Source organism: Anoplolepis gracilipes, chromosome 10, assembly GCF_047496725.1.
Source record: "Anoplolepis gracilipes chromosome 10, ASM4749672v1, whole genome shotgun sequence".
In the NCBI taxonomy this organism is placed as follows: domain Eukaryota; kingdom Metazoa; phylum Arthropoda; class Insecta; order Hymenoptera; family Formicidae; genus Anoplolepis; species Anoplolepis gracilipes.
The window spans coordinates 11,467,832-11,488,261 of record NC_132979.1 but is presented as its reverse complement, the minus strand read 5'-3'; the positions used below and the strand labels follow the sequence as shown (position 1 = coordinate 11,488,261).

At 30.3% G+C, this 20,430-nt stretch overlaps 2 protein-coding genes and 3 long non-coding RNA genes across 8 annotated transcripts in view; 4 read left to right on the top strand and 1 right to left on the bottom strand.

The window, feature by feature from the left end:
• LOC140670241 (uncharacterized) overlaps positions 1-20,430 on the bottom strand; it is a 109,235-nt gene that overhangs the window by 19,524 nt on the left and 69,281 nt on the right. The window lies entirely within an intron of this gene.
• Positions 835-6,841, top strand: LOC140670245 (uncharacterized). 4 transcript variants are annotated; one of them, XM_072900819.1, is made up of 7 exons: positions 835-1,379; positions 1,477-1,760; positions 1,860-2,038; positions 2,631-2,737; positions 5,003-5,238; positions 5,978-6,137; positions 6,384-6,841. In XM_072900819.1, the coding sequence occupies exons 5-7, from the start codon at positions 5,053-5,055 to the stop codon at positions 6,524-6,526; spliced, it is 489 nt and encodes a 162-aa protein (XP_072756920.1). In that variant the 5' UTR covers positions 835-1,379; positions 1,477-1,760; positions 1,860-2,038; positions 2,631-2,737; positions 5,003-5,052; the 3' UTR covers positions 6,527-6,841. The 4 variants fall into 4 exon arrangements, with proteins under 4 accessions (XP_072756920.1, XP_072756923.1, XP_072756921.1 ...); XM_072900822.1 differs by having other exon boundaries at positions 835-1,375; positions 1,860-2,737; XM_072900820.1 differs by lacking the exon at positions 2,631-2,737.
• On the top strand, positions 8,844-10,096 carry LOC140670247 (uncharacterized). Its single transcript, XR_012047510.1, has 3 exons — positions 8,844-9,088; positions 9,345-9,503; positions 9,661-10,096. It is a non-coding gene; the product is annotated as an uncharacterized lncRNA (long non-coding RNA).
• Positions 15,167-20,430, top strand: part of LOC140670253 (uncharacterized) — a 31,396-nt gene continuing 26,132 nt past the window's right edge. The window contains exons 1-2 of the long non-coding RNA XR_012047517.1: positions 15,167-15,399; positions 15,512-15,556. This is a non-coding gene — a long non-coding RNA (uncharacterized lncRNA). The remainder of the gene's footprint in view (positions 15,400-15,511; positions 15,557-20,430) is intronic.
• Positions 18,275-20,425, top strand: LOC140670249 (uncharacterized). Its single transcript, XR_012047512.1, has 3 exons — positions 18,275-19,341; positions 19,504-20,027; positions 20,259-20,425. It is a non-coding gene; the product is annotated as an uncharacterized lncRNA (long non-coding RNA).

Genomic DNA, 20,430 nt, shown 5'->3' with positions numbered 1-20,430 from the left:
ATTGGGTCGAACTGCTATAACTACTGCATGGAAGCCGACGCGCGCCGTATCAAGTTTCCCAAGCGAACGCTGACTAAGACCGCAAGAGAGACTTGACAGACTTTAAAAGCGGATAGAAAAGTAACAGAGGAGGAGAATGCTAATATAGAAGGCCAAATGTACGCTCCAGTCATAGTAGAATGAAGGTATATCAAAATTTTTATCTGTGAATGTTAGCTGAAACTTTAAACGCGTTTTTCTCGAAACTGCTTTTTTCAAACTGGACGGAAACAGAACTCAAACAATTTTTATCCGATTGACTTGAAATTTTGAGTGAAACTTTTTAATAACATTTTCTTTAGAAGTACGTACGGATTTTGCCATAAGTTGAAAAGAACTTTTTTTATAAACAATTTTGTGTGAAATTTTTTAGCGAAAAATGAAACTTTTTTTCTAACACGCACCATTTTTACAAAAAACGATATTTCGCAATTTCCGTATATATATATTTTTTTTTTACTAAAAAATTTTGCACAAAATTGTATATAAAAAAGTTCTTTAGCTGACCTCGAGAGCTTTCTAAAATGCTATAATCAAATGTTTTTTTATTGAGTACTTTTTGAGTTATAAAGCTCAAAAGTTGTAACATTTTGATAAAAATACAAAATATCTCGTAAAATATTCACTTTTCGATAATCTTATTTTACATGCTCCGATCAATCAAGACAAGATCCGAGCGTGATCCAGCCAGTCAAGGCACGGGGGTGAAAGTAATATCGAGAAGTGGGAAACACAGGCCAGGCAGAATCGGGGATAAAAAGTATGCACGCGCATCACGCAGGTACATGTCGCGGCCATCTTCCATGCGTGATCTCGGTTCTCGGTCGATCATCTCGGTGATTTCCTTATGATTTCTAATAAATAATCGAGAGAGAATGACCGAGCTAGATACGGATTAATTCGTAGGCCCTGAACGGCTCACCGATTTGTGCTTCAAGCTCATCTGTGAAAACTTCGACATCATCTCGGTAAAGGAAAGATGCGGCCATCGGATATTGCAAAAGGGAATAACTTTTCTGAGCGAGATCTGTGACAATATTATCGAATATGTGCAGCATAGCGAGGCGACGGAGGACGATGATTGTTTCTTCTCGAATCTAAGATTCTTTCAAGAATCTTACCGCGACCCGTTTGAAACACGTCAAGATTTCCAACTGCAGCCTGACCGACGTCTCAGGAAACACGCTCGTCAGTCATAAGCTCTACGAGCTCGAGCTCGAGCACCAATTGTAGTAATTTAATGGAACTTTATATCGAGGCTATTAATAACAATTCGGAGAATCTGCACAGTTTAGCCTTCCATGGGACTTCGATGGTTGTATCAACGAGCTTGAATGTAGGTGAGTTTCAGTTTGTTATTCTGTTCTGCAGTGTATCGTAATGATATATCTAACAAGTGAATTTTATTTTTAAACCATTTGCAATGTTTTATTGCAGTTGTTTCAGCCATCAATTACCTTGAACGAGGATATGTTTTCAAACACCAAATTTAAGGCGTTTGGCATTAGGATATGTGGGAATATCTGCATTTGAATATGTGCAGTACTTCTAAAAAGATTAACCAATCTCACGCACTTGGATCTGTCTAATAGTTTTGACATTAACACTTTTGAATTTTATTATCTAATACCAAATTTAGTGTCTTTAACTTTGTACAATGTCAAAGTCAACACAGATCCAAAGTCTTTTGTTAGAAACATCTGTCAGTTGAAGAATTTAAGGTATGTCTTAGTTGAAATTGTATAAATATACATACTTGATTGTATGTCAAATTTGGTAACGTGATAAATATTGTAATTATGTCATAATATTTTATACAGCTTCCAATACCAAAGACGCTTAGAAGAATTTGAAATGAAAAAAAGAATCAGCGAGAAAAACCTACTAGTAGAGATGCAAATATGAGATGTGAGAAAAAGAATTATGAAGTATAGTTGAGCGAAAAGAGGAGAAAATGCAGCCTAGTCATACAATAAGTAATATAATGTGATACGCTTAGGTAAGATAGGATTCGACGATCATATAAGTATTTCGATGTGTTTTGTGTTATTTGTAAGAAATCTTATCTTGAAGAAAAGGATAGAATCGTAAACTCATACGACAATAATATCTTTCTATTTCTTTTTTTTGAACATTGGATTAACTAATAATTTTTGTACACTGGACTGCCCGTTCCTATCAGTTTCATAAAATTAATATTGTCACTTCTCTTGTAATATTTTAATCTCTATTATTGGATTTTTCTCCGTTTTTGTAATTTGAATAGAAAAAAAACGTTTCTTATTCAATGATTTACTAATGCACACGATAAATAAACAAATTGTCGAATAGTATATGTTATGAAACATTAAATAACCTAATTAAAAAAAAAATGCGAATTATCGATTCAATTATCGACACAATAAAATAAAAACTTTGATTGAAATAGCATGACAAGCTGAATAAATAAGTCTGGGATAAATTTTACGCCACTGTTTAAAATTTTATCCGCGCATTTTTCTTATTTATATATACATATAGATATAATTAAAGTTATTTTATATAATGCAATGTTCAAAAAATTATTTTTCGTATTAAATTGTTACGTCCAGCCCCGTAGAGAGGATGGATCAGAGGAAGGGCGTAACAGGAACTGTTCCGATGTCAAAAGTCTTATCGACGAGTGACTCGGTCGAGCGAGCTGCAGGTTAGCAAACAGGTAAACGACGGGTGTCGTTATTATTCTGTTATGCGAACGCTCTCTCTCGGTGGTTCCTTTTTGGTAAGAGAATCGAATCTCTTTTACGCGGGACGGGACCACATTGTGTGATCTTTCGCGTGGAGGGAGTGAGGGAGTTAAATAAGTTTACCGATCATTTAATTTTTAAATTAACATTTATTCAATTGATCCCTACCATTATACATATAACTTTATTGATATTATCAAATCCGCCTTAAAATTATTTGTATGAGTGTGTGTGTGTGTGTGTGGATCGCGGGTGTTACAAAAGTACAGAGGTCATCAACCAGAAAAGAAGGGGAACGAGTGCGAGTCTAAAGATTTTATTCTGGTTGGTGTTTGTACAATAGTTTATAATAAGAAAAAAAAATAATAATAAAGATTTATGAACAGTGTTATGTATGTTACGGCGCGATTTCGCACACGGTCGTGTCGTCCGATCTATGGTCTCGGTTGGCTCGCGAGAATCGGCGGGTCGACGCGATTTTAGGCACTTTAAATAAAGAATAAGGTTGAATAAAGGGGAAGGGAGACGATGAAAAAAAAAAACAAACCAAAAGAGAAGGAAATTAAACTTACTACTTAGGCAGATTGGTTGCGTCCTAGCTGCTGGTGTAGTTGTGGTCTTACTCGGCGAGTCGTCTTGTTGAGTACTGACTCTAATAGTTTTGAGACGTAAACGGATAGTTTGAGACGTATCCCGTAGTGTAGATGAATTGCTTGAGTCAGCGAGCGACCGAAATGAATCTGATGTACTGTCAACTGATTTTAAATTTTGGAATGATGGTAATGCGCGAGTCTTCCCTTTTTATATTAAATCTTGAGGGCGTGTTAACAATTTGGGCGGGAGTATTTTTGAGATTTTGACGTGTAAAAGCTGTCGTTCGGTGAGATCCTTCTCCTCCTTATTTTTGATTGTTGCTGATTGGTGGGCTCTGTACGGCCTCTTAGGAAATTTGGAGATTCATTTGGTTATCTCCTGGGATTATGCGGCTGTTTTTATCCATTATTTATTTAGAGGATCTCGCTTTCGGTCCTTTTTGGTCATTTCTTTGAACATCGATTTCAATGTTTAAAACATTTTTTTCGTTCCGCGGCCCTCTTATGACTGGTCGGGCAATTATTGCTTTATCTTTATAGAAGGTAAAGACGTGAAGCCGACAGTGCGTAGCGGCATTATTTGTTTCTTTCTTTGGATTATGCAGCTGTGTTTGTTGATTTATTCATTTAGAGGATCTCACTATCGATCCTTTCCGGTCGTTTCCTTTGAACATCGATTTCAATGTTTTAAAATATTTTTCGTCGCGCGATCCCTTTTATGATTAGTCGGGCGATTTTTGCTTCATTTTCGTGCGAGGAAAAACGTGGAGCCGACAGTGCGTAGCGGCATTATTTGTTTCTTTCTTAAGATTATGCAGCTGTGTTTGTCTGTTTCGTTGTTTAGAGAATTTCGTTATTGATCCCTTCCGGTATTTGTTTAGATATCGTTTTTAGTAGGTCTAAACATTATTTGATAATAACGGTTCTTTTCTATTGCGCGACCCGTTTTTTTGTGACCGATCGGACGATTATTGTTCATTTCGTGGGAGGAAAAACGTGGAGCCGACAGGACGTAACATATGTAATGTTATATTTTATATATAAAAACCTATTCAGCAGACAACACACACACACACACACACACACATACACAAACAAACTTGCATAATATCATGTGTATAAAAGAATTAATTATTCTATAAATAATAACAAATATGTTTCATCCTTATGCATGTATATACTTCTGCATTTATGCAATTTCGTCTAAATAGATTCTAATTAAGCAAATGTAATAATTGTGAGATCTTTATTTATACACGTAAAATTATTTTGTACAAAAATTTAAAAGTAACAAATATTTAATAATTATGACAATAATTATGACTTTTATGTATTTCTTAAGTTTTTAACAAAATCTGTTAATGCACATTTATTTATGGTTTTATGTTTTTATGCAAATAGTACATGAAAGATAACATAACAACGAAATTTTTTAATATAAAACTTATTTAAAAAAAAAACAATTTTTAATTTAATATATAAATTTTATTCCTTTTAATAAAATTCTATAGTATACCGAAATAAATATATTCTTGTCTGATGTATTTTTTTGATAAAATAACTTATTGTTATACACTAATAATTTATATGTTTTATATTAATATATTTCATTTACTAATTTACATATTGTTATAATATTTACAGTGGATCATTTAAAAAGAATAACAAGAGAAATAGCGACTATAAAATACGATATGAGACAAGCACTGATCTTATTGGATATTTTAGTTGAAAAAGCTAACAATGATAACACAGAATGTAGGGGCACGAAATTTTCTTTCAAAAATACTGAAGATCGGTTTTCATTACAAACCGTAGCCCAATTAGCGGAAGTTGAGGAGATTTTGAAAACTGCAGATTCCCAACATAACACTAAAATAGTAAGTTAACGTATAATAACACTGAAATAGTAATTTACATATATATAAATTTATATATGTAAAAGTTTTACACTAAGATAATCATCTGAAATTATATTTTGATAATTGAATATATATATGCATATATATATATATATATATGTGCATATATATATATATATATATATATATATATATATATATATATATATATATATATATATATGTGCATATATATATATATATACATACATATATACACAACATACACGCACACACACACACGCACGCACACACACGCACGCACACACACACACACACACACACACACACACACACACACACACATATTCAATTATCAAAATATATTTTCAGATGACCATTTAGTGTAAAACTTAAGAACAATGTATATACACATATTATTAGTATATTTTACAATTACTCTCAAGTCAGTTTTTTATAAATGCATTATATAATATAAATCTTAGGTAAACTTTTCAAAATAGAAATATTATATGTTCTCTTGAGAAATTTTACTTTCTATTTTAATTTTCTGTATATAAATAATCTAAATTGAATAAAATTATAATTACGTCTATATAAAATAACTTTCCTTTTTGCTTATAAGAGATTATTACACATTTCAACCTTAGATTATTAATCATTTAAAATTGTAGGAAATGATTGAAGATTAAGAAAGATTTACTTTTAAGAAAAGATATTACTTTATTTAATTTAATAATATTATTTTACCTTACAGCGTGCATATATCAAATCTGTTGGAGGTACAACCGTCGATAATGCTGTAAAGAGAACGTTGTATAAAACGTTCTCAAATAAGTTGGCACAGAAATATAACTGGGAAGGCCGATGCGGAAAGGAGCCACTGCACAAACTAGAATTAATAAAAGTTATTTTCAGTAAGTTTATTTTATATATACAATGTTTGTAAACAAATTTAAAAAAATGTTTTCGAAGATACATACAGTAAGGTTGTGTTCCGATATCCATTACCAGTACTGAAAATCTATTAAATATATATAAGTAATGTAATATATACTATAGATTTTCAGTACTGGCAGTGAATATCGAGTCACAGTCTTACTTATATAGAAAAAATGTAGTAAAATAATAAATAAAATAATAACAAAGGACACGTTTTTTAGGATCCATACTTCGCAATATCCCAGATTCTGATCAAGGCAAAATTCAGAGAAGAGTAATGGAATGGTTCCGACACTCAAAGGCGAGATATGAAAATGAGGAGAAATGGACCCATAGATCCGCTAATTTATCGTTGGACGAGTAATCTGTGGAGAACAGAGAGAAATATAAAGGTATACATGGTCAATGTTAAAAGTTATAAAATATTTATCATATGTTAATTAATTTTAGAAAAATATTACATTTGTTTATTCTATTGCGTGCTATAGAATTGTGTGTTAATATTATAGAATTGTCATATTAAGTTAACTGTAGATAATTTCAATAATGTATACAAGTTTATTTTCAGCTTTTTTTTTTATCTAAAAGTTAATGATGAAATGTGATACACAAGTTTCCAATAATGTATCGCAATTTGAGACTTCTTAAAAAAAAATTTTAAACAAGATATTAGAAATAATAACTAAAGACAATAACAAAAATGGGAGGAGAAATATATTATTATTTGAACACACAATTCTATTATCGTATTTAGAATATTTACTATATTTTTTGTTTAAAGAGAAAGAGAGAGAGAGAGAGAGAGAAAGAAAGAGAGAGAGAGAGGGAGGGAGAGAGAGAGATACTCACCATTGACGCTCATATGTAATGAAATTATATTTGCGTGATATCCTATTTTTTTTTCAAGGTTACAGAGATTTAATTCCGACACAGTTCACAAATTTTCCAAAATTTACTCACACCGTCACAAAATTATACTGTGACCCATGGTCTTACATATTACGCTGCGTTCCACTAAACAATAAATGCTCGCGACTTGCGGTATTCGGGAAATGAGAATCCCTACCACTTGTTACCGAGACGTTACTGACTAACATATAAACATAGCGTGTAGTTTGTAGCCTACCGATGCCGCACGAACTTCGACTATATGTACATGCTATGTCTATGTGTTAAGTAAGGCTTCAGGATAAATATAGAGACTTCCATTTTCCACGACCAATCAACTGGTAGCTCTTTCGCGAGTGTTAACGCAGATAGAATGCAGAATCACTCGAAAACCATTAAAAGTTCTGCTTGACAAATAGATTTCGATTTTGTTCCGATATTCACTGCTAGTACTAAAAATCCATGAATGTTCCATGAAATATCTATGATTCTTCATAAAGTATCTATGATTGCTCCATATAATATCCATAAATACGTCCAATAGATGTCAAATGGAGGTATGAACTATGGAAGTCTAATAGACATCCATGGGAGGTTACATGGACGTCTAATAGAGGTTTCAACTCTCCATGGTAGACGTCTAGTGGACATCCATTAGAGGTTTTTGTTTCGTGTGGGGAGACTTCTGTTTGTCCTGCAAAAAAGTAATAGAAATGTTAAATTTTTCTTTTTGTTTAATATATTCAGTGTACATATCATAATTAATATATACATCTGTCGCATAACATATTAATTATATATTAAACGTGCATATTATATCTCCCATGTGTATAAATGACTTGCTCATAACTATTATTAAAAATAAGAAAACATGACAGAAATCATATTTTATTAATGAAGCACTTTAACAAATTTAACAATGTAATAGGGCAGTGACCACCATGATATTCACGTATGAATAATAATATAAGTTAGTTCTATCTTAATATTAATACATGTTAATATTAATACATTTTAGAGGGTAGATGTATATAAAAACTAGTAAAAAATGTACAAACGCTATTAATTTTAAGTCATTCATTTCAAATGTAGTGGAATTTAGAATTAGGCGAAGAATTTATGTTGCAATACGTGATTTTTCGGATAACAATTTTGCAAGATATTAATATTAATAAAGTACATCAACTTGTACTTATTTTTTTTGACAATGCTGCAATATTAAAAAAATTTTTAAGAATAAAGTATTTATAAATAAATTTTTTTATAATACGCAATAAAATAGACAAGTTTCAAAAATATGCGATTTGTAGGTTAATTTACAATAATACGTATATTTTATCGTAATCAAGTATTAACAAAAAATGATAAATATATCTTGAAAATATCTTTTATAGAGTTGAAAATTTCATGCATGCGGATTGGTCGGCCGCCATTCGTAGGATACTTCTGCTTGTAAGAGTGGGGAGTGGGTAAGCTTGGGTTAGGCGTGGGCAAACTCGCCATCATTAAGCTAACCTAAAGGCTATAGCACACGGATTTCCATAAAACAGCCATAATACATAACATAAGCTCAAGAACCAATCAGATAGTCGTTTTAGATTTAATATGCTAAAGAAACAGAAAATTACTAAAAATTTAAACATAAGAAGAATTTCAATCAATAGAAATTTTTACGTACACGAAATCTGTAGATGTGTAGGATGGTGACTCAAATGATTGTGGCACATCCATGTTCTATCTGATCAATGATGAAGAAAAGAAAAAGAAAAAGTGATATATATATATCATCTGATTGTTGATTAAAAAATGGAAGATCATAATACTTATTGTTCTGATAATTTTTTGAGGTTCTCTGAATTTATAGAGGATAAAAATTGTGAAGGACTTGATGCAACAATTAATTATGAAAAAGATACCTTATTAATTGATTTAATCAAAGGTTATCCTCATCTTTACGACAAAACTTAAAAAGATTATCGAGATCAATTAATGAAAGAAAATTCGTGGCTTGAAATTGCAGAACTATTGCAATTATCAGGTAAATATTTTTCCCCATTTAAATATTTAATTTAATTTTTACTGAATTTTTTATTACTAAAATGAAGTTCTTTTTATTCATGTTGATCAAAGTAACAATATTTCTAATCTTGTTTCTAATTTTTTATGAGAAACCGAAACTTGTTTATAATAAGAATAGTTCAACTTGATAGATCAATTTTAACATTCACAATATTTTTATTGCAATGATTAATAAATTAAAGATTCAATTAACATTTTTATAATTTTTAGTTAAGTGAACCAATGTCAACTTAGATGGATTCGTTTAAGAGAAAGATATATTCAAAAGAAAGAAAACAAAGGCGAAATGAGGCAAAAAGTGGAAAATCAAATCGAGTAGTATGGCCACTATATGAAAGTATGAAGTTTTTTGAAAAACATATAGCAAAAAGAAAGTAAGTTAATGCAATTTCGTAATACAATTTTGTTATTGACTCGTATCTGTTTTAAAATGAAATAAATTCAATCAATTTAATTAAAAATCCATTTAACATTGCTCTTTGTGCATTCTCAATCATAACATGATTTGAAATTAAACATTTTTCATTGCAGCACATACAGCAATCTATCACAACAAATAATAAACGATAAAGAAAACATACCGAGTTGCTCACGAAACATTCTAAGTTTAGAGAGTTCACAGAATAGTGCAGGAGCTTCAGCTATAATTCCATTTCCTAATTCTGAAGTTTCAATGCTTCAGCTAATACTTCAAAAAATATTAATGTTAAAAATAAAGAAAATGAGTGCGCTTACATAAAATCATTTAATGAAAAAAAGTCTGCCTACACAAATTCACAACTAAATAAAAATGATATAAATAACTTTTGGATAGAATATATACAAAAAGAAGAAAAAAGACGCGAAGAACGTGATGAAAGTATATTAAAAACCAAAAAAGAAGAATTAAAATTAAAAAAACATTATATAGAAATGCATGAAAAAGAATTAGATGTAAAAAAAACAGTTGCAATAAATAAAATAAAATCAAAGGAGAAAAGACATGACGAAATATTAGAAATCGAGAAATTAAAATGTAATTTATTAAGAAAACTGTTAATTGATAAAGAACAATTTAAGTTTAATAGTGACTCAGAATAAACAAAATTATTTTTTTTATTTGATTCTTTAATTGGTTTTTAATACATTTTTTAGTGTTTCTATAATTTTTCATAAATTTATTGTGATTTATATGATATGATACATGCATAAGTAATTTAGATTATTTTAAATATGTTGATTTTTTGTTGCAAATTCGTTGATGCAATTGAGCCTTATTGTGCATTATGTAATACACAAATGAGTATTATTATACAAAATACTACTCTAAGTATTATGAAAAAATTAAAAATTATAAGGAACGCTTAAAGATTATATAATGTTTGCAGAATTAAAGAGGCATTACGTTTTTGTTTTTATAATTTATTAATATAATTTATAAAAAATTTCTTAAGTTTTTCTAAGTTATATTTAAGTTATTTATTTAGTTATATTTAGTTCTTTATTTTATTCTTATAAATGATTATAATAAGCACAGTCGAAACAGGTGTGAATATAAAATTGTATATGATGTGTGATATATGTTACAATGCCAAAGTTTGTAGAACACATTTGTTACATTCTAACTTTAATTTATTTGATTTACGCCATCAAATTTTTTATTTTCTTGAATGTGCATTACAAAAAATTATTCAAACAAATAAGTAAAAAAAAGTTATCACATGAAGAAAAAATATTTATGGATAATAAATACTTAATTTTATTTAAAAATGCAAAAAGAAAATTATCACTAATTCTGTAATTTATTCCGCACTGATTTAAGCGATATTTTCTCAGTGCACATTAGCGATGCTCAGTTTTATTTTCTCTGTACAAATTAAATCAGTGTACATTTCGTGATATAAGTTTTATGTATTCACAACTAATAAATAACAACTGATTTTCATGTGAACTGCAAAAACAATTTAAATCGCTTCAACACGTCTAACATTTCACGAAAAAGGTATTGCAAATCAAAAATATTACAATAAGTATTTGAAAATTAAATCTTTACAAAATATTGAGCTTATATTTTATAGTCGTAATTTTATCATTAAATAAAATATAGATACAGAAATCTCTATACAATTTTTATATTTAAAAAATTTTTTGAGATTATTACAATACTCTTTTAAATTATAACACTCTTTTATCAAGATATACAGTTTTTATGAATATGTTCTGTAAATATTTACAAAGTACATAGAATAACATAGGATAAATATAGGAAACATTCTTATTGTTAGATACGTATTTTTGGTGTTACATAATTCCAAATTGAAAATATCAAGTTTAGCTCGAAAGCTCCTGTAATTTACAAACAGCTAAAACATGTTAAATTAATGACATTTTTTTTCCTTTAACTAAATGTATGCGTTATAATATGTATATACATATATAATATATATAAAAAATAATTGCTATAAAATAAAATTGTTACAAAATAAAACTGTAATATATTTTTCAATTCTAATATCTTTACATAAAACTGTGATTTAAGAAAATAATTCATTAAATAGCATTGTTCATCGATCCATCACATTTCTATTATTGACATTTTCATTAATGTTATCATCTATGTCGTTAATACAATCATCATCTTTATATTCATCAATATCAATATCAATATCATTTTCATTTATACAATAATTATGTAAAATGCAAGCAGCAACAACGACATTTGAAATAAAATCAATATGTCTATATTCAGTAAAAAATTTTATATGACGAAATCGTCCTTTTAATAAACCAAAAGCTTTTTCAACAGCCATTCTTGTTGATGATAGCATAAAATTAAATTCTGTTTGTTGTGGTGTTAGATGGCCATTGTCACGAAATGGTGGTACAAGCTATAATAATGACGGATATGCTGAATCGCCAACTATAAATGTATTTTAAGGAAATAACGCTTCTTTATTTTCATCTGCTATATTATAAAGGGAAGACTTTCTTAAAACACGAGCATCATGTAAAGATCCAGGTTCACCGCAATATACATTTGTAAACCGCATTTCAGAATCAACTACAGCTTGTAGATTAATAGAGAAATATTTTTTACGATTACAATAATGATCTACATTTACCACCTGCTTTACAGTAGGTTTTTTTATGCGTATGTGAGTACAATCAATTGCTCCTAATACTTTAAAAATTCCTCTTTTTAGAAAAAAGTGATTGCACACGAAATATGATCACCTTCTGGCCATTTAATAATATCTATTTTGGTTAAAATCCATTTAATCACTTGCCGAATAACTCGAAATACTGATAATATTGAAACATTAAAGCGATCTACGACTGTTCTTAATGGTTCTGTATTGGCCATAAACCATAAAAATATAAAAAAACTTAATTTTCCTGAGATTGGTTTTATTCCAAATGAATGATGCGGAATAAAAGGAGATTGTTCTATTTCATCTAAAAAAAAACATAATTTAGTTGAATTATATCATTTGTATATCAGATTTTTCTATCAAATAAATGATTGTATGTTTACATGTTTTATTTCTCCAGGCAAATATTTAAAGAAATATAGAAAATATGAAAAAATGTTTCTTACAAAAGTTAAATCAGTAATATCATCTTATATACCTCTCGAATATATTTTCCATATTTTTTGAGTAATTGCCTGGAGAAATTAAAATCTGTATATGTATTTCTCTTACGAATTAATTGATAAGCTGTTCTTCTTGATAATTGCAAGTGTTCTTTAAACTCTGAATCTGTCCAAGATTCTATAATTACCAAATAATTTTGAACCCTTGTTTTTCTCACTCCAAACATTAAAATTTTTATTAGAGGAAAATAAAGTGCATCTTCATCTGTCCAACTATTATTTTCTAATAAGTCACTTAATTCACTAATGTTACTAATTGAAGTATCACTATCGCTACTTATCTCAGCACTTTCAATTAAACAAAATATAATTTTACGCTTCATCATCTATAATTCACATAAAAATAGAATTAAAACAAAATTCAAAGTAGAAATGTTATTCTCTTTAAAAACAACAGTCTTGTAATTTGTGTTCATAACCTTAAAAATGGAGAACCGTAATGCTTTCTCTTTCTACTTTCAAAAATCTACACTATCCGTTCCAGCAAGAATTTTACACAGTGTAACATAGTGTAATTTAATGTGTCCTAGCTGAAAAACGGCCATGATCAGTACATGTACTTCTAACCTGCTTTCGGCCTCTAATTCTTGTCAGAACACATGTCGTGTTAGTAAAAAAAGTAAGAAATATAAATATTAAATTATGGGATACAAATGTGCAGTTATTTTATATCTTTTATATAAGCTTGTTTATCATAGTATGTATATATATGTGTGCAACACGCGCCTTCACAGCGCATGCGCAGAAAGGAATGTCATACATACTTGTTTGTACATAAAATTAGAGCTGCCTTATACATAAGGAGTTAGCAGTCTAGTATTATATAGAAGTCTCTGGATACAACACAACCTCGCTGCGTTTATAAAGACCGTACAATATCGTATAAGATTAAAAATTAAAAAAATTTTTTTGTTTATAATGACAGGCATTTATAACTTCTTGTATACTCTTTTATTTTAAGCAATATACGCACATATATAATAAAAAGCATAAAATACATTATTTTCACAATATTGTTGAAATGTTGCTATAACATTGTTCGAACTATATTGAAAATCATGCCTATACAATGTTTCTGCAATAGTGCACTGCAACGTACAATATTGTACCGTTGCTGCAATGTTGCTGCAACATTGCAACGTTGCTGCAACGTTTTGTGCTGTATGGGTATATTTAAGTTACTATTACTTATAAGCATGGAACCGAAAATTAAATGTGTTCATTTAATTTATTATTTTATTATCTATATCAATTTCTTGAAACATTTTACCAGTGACAAATAAACTATTTTGATAAGAAAATAAATTAATTTTATTTATACACTTTCCCACTTTCTCTTACTGTCCCCCCCCCCCAAAAGGCTTACACCCTTGCCCAAGATGGCGGTTAATAATAATAATTTTGTTCTAGAAATGCTAAAAATAAGGAAAAACGTAAATTTGAAGATTTAATGGGTCATTTGAAAGATAAAGAATTGATTTCTTGCGAAACTGCTGTTACTATGGAAATAAGTAAAAATATTAATTATATGAATATTTTGCAAACTATAAATACAAATACGAATTGCTCAATATTAATCATATAAATATTTTGCAAACTAATGTAATTGCAAAACATGAATACGAATCGCTTAATATATAAATAAAGAAATTGAAAAAAATTCTGCAAAGGTTTTTGAAATTTCAATTGTATATCTTTATATGAGCAAGAAATTTAATAATTGTGTATATTAGATCTTTTATTTTTAATTGACATATATGCATAAAATACTACAATTTTTGTATATATATTTCTATATATGTTCACGAGATGTTTAAACGAGTGAGCGCTGGATTAGGAACAAAGCAGAGCATCGAGAATAAAGCAATTGAGTCTCGACAGATGGGCTTATTCTTTAATTACAAACCACATCACATATAACAGTTTGACCGTATGTACAAATATGACACAATTTTGAGCCAAGACCGGAATCCCGGAATCCGCGAGTCGTCTTGAGATTGACCCTCGCGATGATAATCTCGTCGCGATTGACAAAAAAAGCAAGCTGGCGCAAGTTGGAGTCACGAGGATAGCGGCGATTAATCGATAATTTTGAACTTTGAGTGACACGGAATAGCAACTAAGGCTGAGACGCAAATATCGAATGTGTCTCAACGTGACGCGGTTTTATAGTAGCGACCCTTCTAGAACGATCGCGAAAGTTCTCGAATGTTATTTTATTTTGTTGAACTGTTTATCGACTGTTCTAGAAGGGCGCAAACTACCGTTGGTTGTTTGTTTTCGAGCCTCGCTATTGTTTATTGCCTCGAAAACAGTTGCGTCGGGTGGCGGCCCGTGATTGGCGCTCAGCGCTTGGCGCGTTTTGCGCGCGATGTGCGCACGCAAGTCTAATGTACGTGAAAACGCGCGTTGTTTATATGTTATCTCGAACATCCCGCCCGCCTCGCCAGAACTGTTGGCAAAAGTGATGATTGGTGGCCATGCGCGTGAATGATCGTGAATGATCCATCACTAGCCGACTAGCGTGACGTCACTGCGAGAGAATCGTACGTGCGAGTCGGTCCCAATGATTGTGTAGTGAAGTGACAGTGATTCGAGGAGAGGCAGAATGCCGGAATATTTGTGATCGCAGTGTAGTGGGTAAACGGCAGTAATCGCCGTGGGTGACGATAATGAGTGCATCGCCCTTGATGAGTGACGCCCCACGCCACCGAACCGGTCACCATTAATTAATCTTTCTTGTTGCAGGATCGCCACGTGCTCGTGTTCCGCAAATGCATGGGCTGCTGACCGGTGAGGAGGAGATGCCTACCTAGGGGGGCTAAAAAAGGCGTGCGTCGTACACGCGCCTCCTCGCACCCCTCCTCCTTCTCCAAGAGAAAAGAGCATCTGCCTCCCTCTCCCTTTCGGCCGCCTCCTTCCGGGACATAATATCCCAACAGAAGGAAGCGGCCGCCCTCCATTGATCCTCCCCGTCTACTATGGCTCGCATCATGGCAGACAGGGAGACCTCTTCCCCTATGGCGTCTCGGAGGACACGCCATTGTTCTTCCCACGCTGGACAGACCACCAACGTGTGCTCGGCCGTGTCCTCCAGGGCGCCACAGTGGTGGCACGCGGTCGACCTTTCTCTTCCTATGTGGTGAAGGTGACTCACCAAAGCACCCGTGGCCCACTGCATTGTTTGCTCTCTATTGTCATTATCAACCGTTTAATTTATTATAAAAGAGAGCCTTGATCTTATATATTAAAAATATCTATATTCTCAAAATGTTTTAAAATTATTCGCAAATATTCTATAAACGTACATAGAATGTACTATTCTGTTTTAAATGTTTCTACAAATATCTATAAATGTTGTATGACTATTCCCAAATATTTAAAAAAAATATGGAATATTCGAAAATATTTATAAAATATTTGTAGGATTATTCAAAGAATAATTAAAGAAATTTCTAGGAACATTCAAAGCAGGACATCGCACATTCTTTGCACATTCATAGAACACTCACAGAATATTCACGAATATTCTAAAGAATATTCACAGAACATTCATGAAATATTCCATGTTGTATGGGGTGTTTCACCTAAATGATGTTCATTGTCGTCTTGTTTACGAAACGATTCATCAGTGCGCTTTTAAGCATTGATGTTATATAAAATTATTTCGTTTTTATAATATTGACCAACTTAAATACATTTCTGAAAAGAATATTCTGTATGTGATTTTATACATTTTAAAAACGCACGTGCCGGTGCATCATAGACAAAACTATGTAATTTAATTTCAAAAATTTTTCCATTGAAAACGAATTCATTTTGTAATAAGTTATTTAATTCAGTTACAAAACTATTTAAATATTGATTAATTGATTTTGGCTTTGATTTTCCACAAAATAGAGCTATAGCAAAAGACTTACATCTAAAGTTTATAATTTGATCTTAAGTAGGCCACAATTGTATGTTAGAGCTTTTGAATAGAATTCCCTCTACATTAAAGCAAATTTCCAATTTTTCAAATAATCAGCAGTTCATATGTATTAAGACATTTTGTAATGCATTTTCTAATCCTACGTAGCAAAAATTGTTTGTATTTAAAGAAATTATTTTAGTAGATGGAGTATGTAATAATGTGCGACGAAACCGCCGGTACTTTAACGGCTTCGTCGAATCATATTTGACATTTTTCATTTCCAAGAATCGAGTGAAAAGTCGTTTGTCGGATTTATTAGTCCTAAATTTATCGCGCCATTCATTTTCATTTACGCGCACCTTTGACTTTAAGAGAACTTATTGTTAGTACTGTATCTGGAAGTGTCAAGTTAGCATTTCGACATAAAAATGTCATAGTTTTGATTACGAGTCGTTTTTCCAACATCGGTTAACTTTAATCTCGGTTAAAACTACATCTTCGTCTCTTTCAGATAAATTCAAGAAAAAGAGATCTTAGAATTTCATTTTCTTTTTGAAAAGCTTTAGAGTTCTTTAATAAGAAATATAAACATTGAAGAAACAGATAGAGCTGAGCATGGATGCAACAATAAACCAATTGTAATTATACAATATTAAATTATATTGAACATTTCTATGCCATGTTTGATTGTATTTTTCAGTAATCCGTAAACTGTAGAATGTAAAAATACAAATACCGTGAGTCTCGATTTTAGAGAATCAAAAAAGTTTCGGCAATTAACATCTTTATAATTAGCATTTAAAAAATAGAATGCTAACTTTACATTCGATTTTAAGATCAAATAGTTCTGAACAGCTCATTTTCTTTGTTTTTAAGTGTACTAAAATTCCTGATAAAAAAACATTGTTGCATATTACGTAAAAAAAATTATATGAATTCATTCTGATAACTATAATTACAATCTCTCTGCCGTTTCGTATGATGTTTAGATTTTCGCTCCTATTGTCACAATTTCAGAATATATGGTTTATTTTTATTAAAAAATTTTCAAGATAAATTATTATTCAATGCTTAACGCAATTCAAATAATTAAAGTTATTCGACTTAAACCTCGCTGCGGAAATTATTTTGAGGAATTTCAATAGTTTCCGCGCAAGATTTAGTTAGTTAGTATTTTAAGAGTTACGAAGATAATCCTATAAATTTATGATAACCCTAACTGTTAGAATTACCGAGATATCAAATTTTTTTAATTAATATACTTTTACAAAATAATTATATTTTATAAGATTTAAAAAATTAATACGAATTCTAATTTTCACGGGCTATCAGAGACAGATGCGAATGATATTACGCCAGTTTCATAGAAAAATAAGTTATCTATGAAACTGATTATTATGCACTGATATTTTTTGATCTTTATATCAACATTAAATAAATCTTAATTCGAAATTTTTCTTAAAAATCTCTCCTTATCCTCTCTTTTCTTAATTTATTCTGAAAGTAATCAAGTTCTAATCGATTAATGTTGAAGTTCTGAATTACATTTGATAAGACAGATATAGAGTCGTGAAAACTGCATGACCTTAGCTAGCTTCTGAAATATCAAATTTTTTAAATTAATACTTTTACTAAATATATACATATACATATATAAATATATATGTATACATATGCACAAATTAAAGCCATGCGATTCTCGCGACTATGGAGTAAAATTCAGAACTAGAATTTGCGATTAGAACTTTTAAAATACCTCGCAAAAATATACTGACAAGGAAAGAGTTAGAAGTGTCCTCCTCCGATTTTAATGAGCTTTGAATATGTTGTAGTCTAGGTCACAATAGGGGACACGTATTTTTTTATATGTGCTCTTACGGTCAAAAAGGGGGTGAAACACCCTCTTGAAAAAAATCGGTTTTTATATTTCTAAGTGAATACCGTCAAAACAATAAGAGATATAAAAAAAGTTTCCAATAAAAGTTTTATGGTTTTTAATGTACTTTAAAACGGTGCAATCAGAATATTCTAAAATGTCATATTTTTCGAAATCCTTCCCCCCTCCCTTTAATTTTTGAAAATTTTAAAATTTGTCTTATAGTAAAACTTATAGCTCATTTAACGACAAATTCAACCATATATGATAAAGTTGTATTCCGAAGTCGCATTTTTCAGAAATAAGCTAAAAATATCTCTATATACCACTATACGCGCGATTTATCTGCTTCATGACATTCGCTATTCACAGCAACGGTTTTTTCTTCGTAAACTCACAGGCAACCATAAATTATCAATAAATAATTTATGAGAATATATATTTATAAATTATAGAAAAATTATATTTATATAATTTATAATTATATAATATATATATAAATATAAATAATTATTATATATATTATGTGACAATAAATATATAATTTGCATAAGAAAACTAATGTTTTTATACATTAAAAATAGAACTAGTCGAACAAGGAAAATCTTTGACGATATGCCGAGATTAATAGACACAATGGTTCACATCTATGAATAAACAGATGCGTTTACGCAACCGCGAAATGAGTTGATGCAATATAGTTTTATTTATAACCGCGTGCAGCGGAACACGTACTATAAAAGCATCTATCGAATCAAGCAGCAGTTCTGTCTTGTGTGTATACATTATGTATATATTTTTTCAATTTTTATTGTTTTTTTACATATTTGAACTTTATTCAAAATTTAAGTTTAACTGTTTTGTTAATTTATTTAAATTATAATTAATATTTTATTAAATTATTTAAATTATTATAAATTATGTGATAAAACTATGTGTGCTATTTTTCAGAAACGTTCGAACCTCAACGTTTGTAAAACATTCAAATGTCCACTCAATCAAACGTTTGCTCACCGGTTATCAGAAACGTTCAATGAACGTTGTCACAAAACGTTTGCGAACCGTTTTTTGGAAAAATGTGTTTTACGACGATTAAAATATATATAAGAGACAGAAATGATAATGAAATTATTAAATAATAATGAATTCGATAATAAACCTTCAACTTCTACTTCTATTTGTCAAACTACACAATTGAGAGTTTCATACATAATGACGATATAGTATTAAGTAAATTTGCATCAGAAGAGTCATTATCGAATCAGGACATGTAGCCCCACGGTTCTTAACATTAAACAATTAACATTAAGCAATTGAAGAACAACACTGTTCCGCTGTTTCGTTCGTCACTGTTCGGCGAGCTGCTGAAGACGATAGGCCCTCGACATAGGCCTGTGATCGACGAACTCGAGCGGAAGAATAAGATACCGGTGAAACCGGACAGACGTCGCGGGAATTGTAAGGCCGCCAACTCGGTAAGTTCCCAGTAAACACTTTTATATGAATGTTATATAAAAGCAATAAAAAGAAATGTTACAAGTAATGTTATCAGTTTGTTACATGTAACTTACATGTAAGTTACAATTTCCTACTTAATTGTATACATAACATGTTATGTTACATGTTACATTGTAATAATAAGTGATATTGTAAATATAATATATGTAAATAATTAGTGATATTGATTAATAAAAAATTTGTTCTAGGTGGACTATTTTCATTTCTTGGACGGAGTAAATCCATTTGAATCCATAAATTTTATAATACAGAAAACATTGACGAATAATTTTTGTATGGATTTAACTTGGTCAAAACAAGTAGTTGGAAATGTTAGAACAATACCTATACGAAATACAAAATTATGTGAGGCATTTTATG

What these genes read in the sequence shown, in the direction of transcription:
- LOC140670245 (XM_072900822.1), top strand. Translation starts at nt 5,053, where the DNA reads ATGAGACAAGCACTGATCTTATTGGATATTTTAGTTGAAAAAGCTAAC. An exon ending in CCCAACATAACACTAAAATA is followed by an intron (nt 5,239 to 5,977) that starts GTAAGTTAACGT and finishes TTTACCTTACAG; the next exon opens with CGTGCATATATCAAATCTGT. An exon ending in ATTAATAAAAGTTATTTTCA is followed by an intron (nt 6,138 to 6,383) that starts GTAAGTTTATTT and finishes CACGTTTTTTAG; the next exon opens with GATCCATACTTCGCAATATC.